The sequence below is a fragment of the Eriocheir sinensis genome, chromosome 4 (genome assembly GCF_024679095.1).
Source record: "Eriocheir sinensis breed Jianghai 21 chromosome 4, ASM2467909v1, whole genome shotgun sequence".
NCBI classification, from domain to species: Eukaryota; Metazoa; Arthropoda; class Malacostraca; order Decapoda; family Varunidae; genus Eriocheir; species Eriocheir sinensis.
In genome coordinates, this window is record NC_066512.1 from 15,900,456 (window position 1) to 15,912,955 (window position 12,500).

Genomic DNA, 12,500 nt, shown 5'->3' on the forward strand with positions numbered 1-12,500 from the left:
CAAGGAGGGAGGGACACAGAGAAAGGGGGAATGAGAGAGGAAGCGAAGGAGGGAAGAAGCAGGGGATGGAGAGAGGAATTTAGGGAAGGAGAGAAGCAGGGCTGGAAAAAAAATCTAGATTTTTTTTTAAATAAAAAAAATCGATTTATTTTACTTAAATCGGATTTTTTTTTATTTCAATCGATTTTTTTTATTTAAATTTTTTTTTTTTGCATTAACCCTTGTTTGTTTCCATTGATTATTTGTTTGAGTCCTATGAGGCCATTTTCTTGTACTAAACTTGGCCAATGTTAAATAAAACTATAGTTTAATACACATTACCCAAGATGAGTTTTTCACATAAAAAATAATAAGTTGGAATAATACTTCAATTTTTTTATGCTTTAGAATATTTTTCTTGTAAGAGATGGCAATGATTCACTGGTGCCTGACTTGGTACAGGACCAGTACAGGATTAATGCAGGACAAGTAGACTTGTTACTTCTCCTGTACAACTGGTTCACATGTTCTTCCTTTTCCCTTATATATATATATATATATATATATATATATATATATATATATATATATATATATATATATATATATATATATATATATATATATATATATATATATATATATATATATATATATATATATATATATATATATATATATATATATATATATATATATATATATATATATATATATATATATATATATATATATATATATATATATATATATATATATATATATATATATATATATATATATATATATATATATATATATATATATATATATATATATATATATATATATATATATATATATATATATATATATATATATATATATATATATATATATATATATATATATATATATATATATATATATATATATATATATATCTAAATATATATCTATATATATTTAAATCATTTTAAATACAGTATATTTAATTTTGATTTAAATCAATATTTTTTCTCTGATTTAAATCGATTAAAATCATTTCATTTAAATCATATGATTTAAATCAAACTAACCCTGGCAGAGAAGGAGAGAGGAACGCATGAAGGAAGGCAGGGAGGGAGGGACACTGAGAGGGGGGGAATGAGAGAGGAAGGGAGGGACGAAGAGAGGGAGGGGTGGAGGGAGAGAGGGAAGGGGGGACACAGAGAGGGGGGTGAGGAGGGGGCGCTGCAATGTGTGTGTCCCTGTTTAATTATCTTCCTCATGCTTCAGTTGAAATACAAATGAGGTTGACGTGTCGAATATAAGAACATCAAACATGCTGTCTTTCTCGTCCAACGCCTCCCCCCCCCCCCTTCAGCCCCAGCCCCCATCAATCCCCCCTCTCCCCCCTTCGTTTGTCGCCACAGATCACGACCCCCTCCCCTTCACCACTACCACCACCAAGAACAACAACATTGCTTTCACCTCCACCCTGTCTCCATTATTATTCCCCGTCCACCTCCAGTTCCTCCTCCAACTCCATCCCCTTCAACAGTCTTTTTTCCTTTTATTCCACCACTAAAACCATCTCTAGCACTATTTTTCCCTTCCCTTCTACCACTTTCTTCCTCCCTTTCTTTACCACTTTAGCTACCTGATCACCACCACCACCACCGCTATCATTTCCAACACCGCCATCACCACCATCATCACCACCACCACCACCACCACTACATCTCCTTCCCCTTTTTGCTTGTCTTCCCTTCCACCACCACCACCACCATTATCACTGTCTCCCCTTCTCAACCACCAGCACCACCTTCACCACCACCACCACCAGCATCCACACAAACCAAACGATAAGTCAGGGGAAATGAGATGTAGAGAGGGAAGGAGGGAGGCGGCACACACACACACACACACACACACACACACACACACACACACACACACACACACACACACACACACACACACACACACACACACACACACACACACACACACACAGACACACACACACACACATTTTTCTTCATTAGACTTACCCGCGAGAAAGAGAAACGCATCGGTGTGATGGAAGCGGCATCCTGCGAGGAAATGTCATCCTGTTACAGACTGTTACACGCTTTCATGGCCTTGTTAAATCCTTCCATAGCCTTTTGTTCGCCCTGTCACCCTTCCAAGTCACCCTGTTACCATGCTCCCAATGCAGTGTTAGATCCTTTCTCTGTTACTCTTTCAAGTCACCCTGTTTACCATGATCCCAAGGTACTGTTAGACTCTTCCATACCGTACCGTTTGTCCTGTTACCCTCCCAAGTCACCCTGTTTACCACGCTCCCAAGGCACTGTTAGACCCTCTCGACCCTGCTACGTCTTCAAGTCACCCTGTTTACCATGATCCCAAGGCAATGATATTCTCTTTCATACCCTTCTATTCGCTCTGTTACCCTTCCAAATTCCCCTGTTTACCACGCTCCTATGGCATTGTTAAACCCTTCCATACCCTTCTGTTCGCCCTATTACCCCTTCAAGTCACCCTGTTTACCACACTCCCAGGGCATTGTTAGACCCTCCCAACCCTCCTTGGTGCCTTGTTACCCCTTCAAGTCACCCTGTTTACTATGCTCACAAGGCTCTGTTAGACTCTTCCATACCCTTCCAGTAGCTTTGTTTCTCTTCCTGTTCACCATGCTCCCAAGGCACTGCTTTTTTTTATTATTTTACAGGAAAGGAGGCAGATTAAGGGCAAAGCAAGATAGAGAAAAAAGCTACTAAACCAGAGCCTTCCAAGTCATTCTACTATGCCTCTCCACTTACCCTGTTACCATTCTAAGTTGCCCTGTTACCTTTCCAAGTGATCCTGCTACACCCTTTTCAGTTCATCTTCCTCATTACAACCATCCCGTTCCATCCCATCCATCCAGCCACGCTTTGTAAACTCATCATACCTTCTTGTGTAAGTGATTCAGGGTTCTTTAACTTTCTTTCCTCTTTTCTAGCGCTGCCTCTCTTACTGGAGGTGGTAAAGTGTGTGTACCGTATGTTTCTACTCTCTTGGTAATGGCACAGTGAGTAAAACATTAATATACGGCAGTACTCGGCGGGCTGTGACGATTTTCAAAAGTAAATTCTTGAAAAAAACTATAGTAAAAAAGAAAAGAAAAACGTTTCCGGCTTGGGGGACTGATGTAGCACCGCAATGCCAAGGAAAAAGCCTAACGAACTAACTACCTTTGTTTATTAGGATGAGTTTCAAAGGGAGAGAAAAAAAAGCGGTTAAAGGTACGGAGGGGAAATGCCGGAAACGCTTTTTCTTTTTTTTCCTTTTTTGTATCAGTGGCGACCATGTAAATTATTTATGGCTGGGGCGTGACAAAAGTCTCGACCAAGGCATTAGAGGAAATGGTTTATTTTTGACTTGTGAAGTAACGTGGTGTCAACTTACCCGCTCGTAGGCCAGCGGCGAGGGTCGGCAAGTGGGCGGCGACAGTGGGTCCTTTAAGTGAAAGAGGCGGCGGTAAGTCCCTAGAGTTTGAAGAAGTGCGGCATTGCGTCATGAAGATTTATTTTTTCTTTTTAATCAAGGGTGTATCAAGAAGAGGAATTGATTAGTGGCGAAGGTACAGTGCAGGGAAGAGGAAAGACGGTAGGAGTGTTCAGGTGAATGGTGTAGGTTCTTTAATTATTCTGATCTAGATATTGTTTATCGGGCACCATATTTGTATACCCCGGAGTGCTGGGGTGTGTTTGATTTGTTTTGAAATGTGGCCGAGACTGAATGACGCCACCACAGCTTGTCTGGCGCCTCAGTAACCAAGTCATTTATTTCATTCATACCAGCAAAAGTAATGTGATGAATAAAAACAACTGGCTGGAGACACTTACCCTGTCACGCTGGGCGAGGGGCGAGGGCCGCGAGGGGGACCAGGGCTCCTGAAGAGTGACGGCCCGGGTGGGGCGGGAAAAAAACGAAAAAGTCAGTCAGTATAAAGTCTTTTCAGTTCATCCATATGTCATTAATAGAAGCTTTAATAAATGCATCCCAGTTAAATGATCCGTGACAGATGTGTGCAATATACTCAAATGCCGACAAACTGAGAAGTGGATTTGTGTCTCCCTAGAGGGAGGTTGTTAGAGTGCGTGCATGTGTTAGGTACTTTGTTATACAAGAGTCTGTATGCAGGTAACAGGTGCCCGTCACACCACCTGACAACGTGGCACCTACCACGGCTTGCTGAGCCTGGCCGCAGCCAACTCTGCCGGGCAGCCGTTCCTCGCTGCCAACACTCACAAAAGACAACAACCCTTACACAAGTATATATACATATATATATATATATATATATATATATATATATATATATATATATATATATATATATATATATATATATATATATATATATATATATATATATATATATATATATATATATATATATATATATATATATATATATATATATATATATATATATATATATATATATATATATATATATATATATATATATATGTGTATATATATATATATATATATATATATATATATATATATATATATATATATATATATATATATATATATATATATATGAGCAATATATTATTCAAATCATGAATTAAAATTAACTAATTAGTTCTTTTATACTTTGATGTCTGACAACTAAGGTCATTTAGTCTTCGTTGGAAATCGTTATGTTTGTTAGGGCTGCGTTCAGAGCCCGAGGTGAACCGGCAGTGCTTTCAGCTCGCACTCACACGTCAACTGTATTGAGTCTGGTGCAGGACACGAAGCTGCTTCCTTCGTCCTGTCAGAGAGCATCGTTCACACAAACACTTCCGGATTAGCCCTTTTGGGCTGCCGTGGTGGTGAGGGACAGTAGGAGTCAGTGAGAATGAGTTAGTCAGTGAAGTGAGTGAGAGTCAGTGGAAATGAGTGGAGGTGAGTTGCGGCGAGGCAGCGTGCAGCAGCAGCTGCTGCGGCGGGGACTCACCCTGGTGCCCGGCAGGTGGAGGGACGTGGGGCGGGGGCGAGGTGTGGAGGAGCCAGGCGACGCGGAGCTCTAGGGACAGCCAGGAGGAGAGCAAAGGGTGAGCAGAACGAGGGGGAGGAGGAAGAGGAAGAGGAGAGGAGACATTGCTCCACCGCCCCGGCAGCAGGGGGGTGGGAATTTGGAAACAAAAGGGCGTCTTGAAATGGCTTGTCTGAGACCTTGCAGACACCACGACACTCTTGCCCCTCAGTGGTGCAGGGGAAAACAAGGGAATATCAAGAACACGGAAGCGGCAGCAGACGCCCCGCTATCTGGAGCAGCAGGTGGCTGCATATCCTGAAGGCTTTATTCTGGTGTGCTCCATTTAAATTATCAAAGCTACACATCTACAGAGCTATTAAGAGACTCGTTGGCAAAAGCGACATCAGGAGATTGATTAGGGTAAGAGCATGAACAAGAGTAATTATTTAACATCAGAGAATAGGCAAATATTCTGAATTACTAGCAACAAAGGGAGAGAATAAAATGCTGCTCTTATTTAGAGGCCAATCGGGAAACGCAGACGATGACGACGAGGATAAGTGACGGAACCAAACGCTCTGTCTCGGTGGTGTGGCGTGGCGGTGCCGTGACGGGAGACGGGGAGAGGGACAGACAGAGGGCTACAGGGACCGAGGGGCGAAAAAACGTACAACTACTGAGCTGTGTGTGTTTACTTAGCGGGCCTTGCAAGGGTGGCGTGGACTTACCCTCTGTCTCTGGTTGAGAGGGTGGGGGCGGGGGCTGAGGGGTGATCTACCGTCCTAAAAACAGAAACACGTTAATAACACAGTCTAGGAGGAAGATGCTGGGAACAGTTGAATCGTTAAACTCTTTGTACCTCTATGTCGCTATCGCTATAACTATAGAATGAGTTTCGACTATCTGGACTATGGCTCTAAAATCTAAATCATACTTGCTATCACACACGAGGAAGAAAGGGATACATGGAAACATGAAAATAACGGACAACAGATAGATTTTCGGCTTACTACAAGGCTGCCTGCTTCAGTGAATTGATTTGTTCCTTGGCACTTCAGTGACCTGCAGAACAGACTAAACATTGATACAGGAACGTTCAATTTACTCCTGTGCCCATGAAGTAACGATAATTTTTTTTTTTTAAGTGAGATGATCGTTCTCGATTTAACTACTTCAGCAGGAAGCTTGTTCCAGTAACGGAGGAGGAGGAGAAGAAAGAGGAAGAGAAGGAGAAGGTGCAGGATGGCCTGAAGTGCACTTACCCGTTCTTTCTGTCTAAAGGGGAACGGCCGGGAGGGTGTCGGGGATCGGAAGTCCTGGGGCGGGGAGAAGAAAAAAAGGGTAGCACAAAGGGTACAAGACAACGGCCCATGCTGAAAGGTCCTCCGTTTGGTCATCACATATTTTATTTTTACGGGAAGGCAGACAGACCGAGTAAGAAAAACACCCGCAACACGCTGCTCCCACAAAGGAGATCAGAAGAATTTTAACAACCTATCAAAGTCACTTCCAGATATAAAAAAAAATATTGACTTTAAAAGGGAGATTCTGGTGTTTATTTACAAACTGTCAACTACAAACAGTCAGGAGACGCAACACTTTATATCCTTATTTATGGGTCTTTTTTTAACCCCAGCAGTGTTTTTCTCACTCAGAGCGTGCGATATATTACAGGGAGTTCAATGAGCATGTGTTGTCCTATCTTTTACCTACATCAGGGACAGTTTTATTTATACGAGTGTGCAGAGAACGTGTAAATAAACAACATAAACACTAAAAGGCGCAACACAACTAAATCAGGCAGCGTGTTCGAACTGAGGACCTTTGCGCATTTACTAGCCACAACATACATCAAGACATAACACTAACAAGGTAAATCTTTGAGTATCTATAATGGTACACAGGGCGGGCGTGGAGGGACTCAGTGGGCTCGTGCAGTCTAAGGAACATATCAAACTCTTCATGGAAATTTTCACATATTTAAGGAGAATAATCTAGACAAGGGGTTCCGAGCTACGTGGGAGGAGCACATACCCAAAAGAAATGAAGACTGAGAATTACAAACGGATAAAACACATAAACAACAGTAACTGAATCAAGAAAACATGCAGAACAGAACGCCAATGATTTTAAGTAATTGATTTTTGTTATGAGTGTGATATTATGATTATTATTCGGCAATTTTTTCCAACTTTAATATAGCGTGTAGAAGCTTGTGCCTGTTCTGCTTCCAGGCCTGTGGTAATCGCTGTATTTGTTGGGGACAATGGGAGAAGAAATGAAGCGGGTTGGAGTGAATTTGAATTATAAATCGCACAGTTTGCATTTAAAGATGAGGAAGAGCCTGAGAACGATAGGGAACGTCTGATCTAAACTATTAAGGACAACTAGATTCTTTACACTTTCTTTTTTTATATACAAGAATGAGGGCAATACAGGAGCAAATAAACAAAAAAGGAAAATATGTCTATCACTCAATATTACACACACTATCGAAAAAAGACCTAACTACACATATAACAGATAAGGACAACTAAGCTATATACATAACAAATAATAACAATCAATCACATTACGTAACACTAAAGGTAATACTACAAGGTGACGTGACTATCTACAGCCTCACCAATCACTCAACAAACAGGTGAGTGGGTGACATGAGTCGGTGGATGAGGAGGTAAAAGTGACACTCAAAGGTCAATGTGTGAGGGATGAGACAGGCGGAGGACACGTGGATGATGGAGAGCCGTTATGTAAGGCAGGAAAAAAAGTGGAGGTCTGAGCCGGCGAGGGATGATAACAGATGTATTGCAGGATGGGGCATTAATATGGACAATGAAGAAGTACGTCCATTTTTACATATTTTTACTTGCTTTCTTATACACTAAATATACATAAAAATGGACGCTAATGTAAAGAGGACGAGAGAGAGAGAGAGAGAGAGAGAGAGAGAGAGAGAGAGAGAGAGAGAGAGAGAGAGAGAGAGAGAGAGAGAGAGAGAGAGAGAGAGAGAGAGAGAGAGAGAGAGAGAGAGAGAGAGAGAGAGAGAGAGAGAGAGAGAGAGAAAAATAACAAAAAAAAAATATATATATGCAACAATGACAGAAATACAAACAAGACAAAAAAAGGAGCAGATCACAAAAAAAAAAAAAAACGCAAGCAAAAGAATGAATTGATAAAATGAATCAATGAGCGAGTGAATGAATGACGAAGTGAACAGATGAATGCACGAATAAATTAAAAAAAGAAAGGATGGAAGGAAGGAGAAAATGAATGAATGAATGAATGAAAGGAAGGACAGATTAGTAACGATGGGATGGATGAGTCAATGAGTGAATGAGTGAATAAATGAAGAAGTGAGCAAATAAATTTAGTACGGATAAATAAAGGAAGAAAGGAAGGAAGGAAGGAAGGAAAGAATGAATGAATGAATGAAAGGACAGAGTAGTAATGATGAGCTGGATGAGTCAATGAGTGAATGAGTGAATGAATGAGTATGTCAAAACAAGATCAAGACAAGTCCACTCACCCTGTCGGACTGTAGTAGCGGCGAAGGCTTCATCATGGGCGGAGGTGAGCGTGGGTCCTGAGGGGGAGAGAACAACACCTGTACACACACACACACACACACACACACACACACACACACACACACACACACACACACACACACACACACACACACACACACACACTTGCATACTTCTATACGTAAAACAAAAGGCCAGTGTAAAATAAGCCGAGCCAATCATTAAAAGAAAAAAATCGAGTGAATAAATTTAAGAAAAACATAATACTACAAAATAAAATAAAACAATCATATAGAAGTAGAAAAATAAGAACAAGAACAGGGCAATAAAATGAAAGCAAACTAAAGGAAGCAAAAAAATAAGACACAAAACGAAAGAGGAAGCAGAGAATAATATTAAGAAAACTAGGAAGCAGTAAAAACGTGGAAAGCAGCAAGGAAGGAAGGAGATGCATGGGAGAGGAAGGAGAAGGGAAGGGAAGGGAAGGGAAGGGATTGGAGGGTAGGGAAGAGATGGGGAGGGAAAGGAAGGGAAAGGAAGGGAAGGGTAGGGAAGGGAAGGGAAGGGATGGGAGGGTAGGGAAGAGATGGGGAGGGATGGGAAGGAAAGGGAAAGGAAGGAAAGGGAAGGGATAGGAAGGGAAGGGAAAGGAAGGGAAGGGGTGGGAAGGGAAGGGAAGGGAAGGGATAAGAAGAAAAAGGAAGGAAGAGGAAGGGGACGAGAAGGGAGGAGATCGGAGGGGTTGAAGGGCGGCTGGGAGGGAAGGGACAAGGCATGGGAGGTAGGGAGGGAAGAAGGGGGAAGGGATGTGTTTATAGAGAAGAGATGGGGAAGGGAAAGGAGAGGGGAGGGAAGGGGAAGAAGCAGACGAAGGAATGGCACGCAAATATATGGGAGGAACCAGACAGACAGAATGACCTACTTACCCGATGCAGGTCACTCCCCCCTCCCCTCACGCCCCTTTCCTCCCTTTCCTGTCACTTCCCTCTCTTCTTTTCTTCTTCTCTTCCCTTTCCCTCTTCCTCTCACTCTACTCCCACCAGTACCTTCCTATTCCTTTCTTTCTTTATTCCTCTTTTTTTTTTGTTTTCTTTCCGTTCCCTCTTCCTGTCACTCTCCTAACTCTAGTACTTTTTCGTTTCTTTCTTTATCCTCTCTTTTTTTTTATTTCCTCACCCTCTTCTTTTCACTCATCTCCTATTACTATTCTTCTCCGTCCATTCTTTATTTTTCCTTTTCTTTCTTTCATTTCCCTCTTCTTGTCATTACTTCCTTCTTCTCCTCTTCTTTATATATTCTTCCTTTTATTTGTCCTCCCTTCCTTCCTCCCTGGCAATTTCCTCTCTCTTGTACCTTCTCCTTTCTAACTTTATTTAATCCTCCTATTTTTTCTTTCCTTCCTTCCCCTCTTTCTTTCAATTTCCTCCCCTACCACCTCCTCCTCCTTTTATTTTTCCTCCCTTCCTTTCTTCCTGTCAATTTCCTCCCTCTAGTACCTTCTTCTTCCTTTCTTTCCTTATTTCCCCTTTCCTTTCCTTCCCTTCCCTTCCCTTTCCTTCCCTTACAGACAACAAGAAGGATAAATCAGAGAAGCAACCAAAGGGCCAACATATGACATCAAAGCGTGAGTTATCGCGCAAAAAAAGGGAAGAGGGAGGGTATGGGGAGTGCTCAAGGATGATAAATAAAGTGCAGAAATGAGGGGCATGAGAGATACACCAAAATTAGAGACACACGTAAGGGTTGGAGCGATGTGGAAGTGTCTTACAGGAAAGCGGTACAAAAACAGTAAGCGTGAAGGATATAAAAAAGGAAAAAAAAAGTGTCGGAAAAAGGTTTAAAAGAAGACCGAAGAGAAAGCTATTGGAGAGTGAGGTACATAGCAATAAGAAAGAGATGAGAAAGGAGAAGGAATAAAATGATGCTTTAAAGGAGATAAGAAAACAGAGGGAAAGAGGGAGAGCATTTTATGTATGTAAGAAAACGGATTAAAAGACGGTAGAAGAGAAAGCTAATGAAGAGGAAAAGACGCATATGGCAATAAAAAGAGATCAGAAAGGAGAAGGAATAAAAGGATGCTGCAAAGGAGATAAGAAAAAAAGGGAAATTAAAAAAATGTATGATGGAAAGCACCTTATGTATGTAGGAAAAGGATAAAAAGAAGGCAACAGAGAAAGTTAATGAACAGGAAAAGACGCATATAACAATAAAAAGAGATGAGAAAGGAGAGGGAATAAAAGGATGCTGTAAAGGAGATAAAAAAAGAAGGGAAATAAAAAAAATGTATGATGGAAAGCACCTATGTATGTAGCAAAAGGATAAAAAGAGGGCAGCAGAGAAAGCTAATGAACAGGAAAAGACTCACATAGCAATAAAAAGAGATGAGAAAGGAGAGGGAATAAAAGGATGCTGTAAAGGAGATAAAAAAAGAAGGGAAATAAAAAAATGTATGATGGAAAGCACAAAGCTAATGAACAGGAAAAGACGCATATAGCAATAAAAAGAGATCAGAAAGGAGAGGGAATAAAAGGATGATGTAAAGGAGATAAGAAAAAAAGGGAAATTAAAAAAAATGTATGATGGAAAGCACCTTATGTATGTAGCAAAACGGATTAAGAAAAGGCAGAAAAGAAAGCTAATGGAGAGGAAAAGACGCACATACCAATAATAGATTAGATAAGAGAGGGAATAAAAGGATGCTATAAAGATGAGAAAGAAGGGAAAAGAGAAAGAAACAAAGGATGGAAAGCACCTTAAAATATTGGATATAAGGAACTGAGAAGAGAATGACAGAGAAGGAGGAAAAAGATTGAAAATGCAAACAATAAAAAAATAGAAGGAAAAGATAAAAAGTGAGTAAAAATAAAGACAATGAGAAGAAAACAAAAATAACTAGTAAAGGAAAAAAATAAGTAAAGAGAAAGAGAAGAGAAAGCAAAACAAGACGAGGATGCAAATGATTAAAATGAAGTAGAGAATAGTGAAGACAGGACGAGAGAAGGAAACAAAAAAAATGAAGAGAAAGACGAAAAGAGAAAAGTTAATAAAGATAATGGAAAAATAATAAGAGAAAGAGTTAAGAAGCAGAAAAAAAATAAAGAATGCAAAGGACAAAAACTGAGAAGAGACAAAGTAGCAAAGACCAAATAAGAAATGGAAACAAAAATAACCAAAAAAATAAAAAAAGCGAAAAACGAAAGGAAAAAAAAAAGTTAGTCCAGACAGTAGTAACATGACGGCGCGTGTGAGGGGGTGACAGGTACAAAGACAATGAGGGCGATAGGGGTGACAGGGGTGATGAAGGGGGGCGGCAGGTGCGGCGAGGACTCACCCTGTCGCGGGGCATGAAGAGCGAAGGGTACCGGTAATCCTAGAAGAGAAGGTCAGGTCAGGTCAACACGAGAAGGGTCATGATGGTGCACGGAAATGGTGAAATGAATCGTACGGGAGGAGGAGGAGGAGGAGGAGGAGGAGGAGGAAGAGGAAGACGACTACTACGATGACAAGGACGAGAACGAGAAGGACAATGACGAGGAGGAAGGAACAAAAAAAGAGGAGGAGGATGAGGAGGATGAGGAGGAGGACGATGGCGACGACGAGGAAGAGAAAGGGGAGGAGGAAGAGGAAGATCACTGACAATAGACTCATACAAGAAGATAACATTTTTACACTTATACAAAAGACAAAACACTACAGGGTGAAGATATATACAAAAGAGAGTGATGAGACGAGAAGACGGACGTACAGTAAGTGGAGGGTGGAGGAGCCGGAAGAATACAAGGTGACAAGACTGAAGTGAGGTGGTGGGCGGAGGAGGAGGAGGACGAGGAGGAGGAGGAGACACATACAGGTGTGGAGGTGGATCTCGAGCACTCACCTGGTCCCTGGACATGGCCGACGTGGGGCGCGATGATGGCGTGGGCGACCAGGTGTCCTGCGTGGGGCAAGGAAATGGGGGAAGGTGAGAAGAGATGTGAGGGAGGACTGAGCACACGAACAGA

General features: G+C 41.1%; 1 protein-coding gene across 1 annotated transcript in view; it reads right to left on the reverse strand.

The window, feature by feature from the left end:
- The window catches only part of LOC127008878 (uncharacterized), an 81,461-nt gene that overhangs the window by 34,810 nt on the left and 34,151 nt on the right, over positions 1–12,500 (reverse strand). The window contains exons 6-12 of the mRNA XM_050881320.1: positions 12,377–12,433; positions 11,831–11,869; positions 8,499–8,555; positions 6,232–6,285; positions 4,949–5,017; positions 3,837–3,884; positions 3,397–3,447 (exon numbers count right to left, since the gene is read on the reverse strand). Coding sequence (XP_050737277.1) covers positions 3,397–3,447; positions 3,837–3,884; positions 4,949–5,017; positions 6,232–6,285; positions 8,499–8,555; positions 11,831–11,869; positions 12,377–12,433 — 375 coding nt within the window. The remainder of the gene's footprint in view (positions 1–3,396; positions 3,448–3,836; positions 3,885–4,948; positions 5,018–6,231; positions 6,286–8,498; positions 8,556–11,830; positions 11,870–12,376; positions 12,434–12,500) is intronic.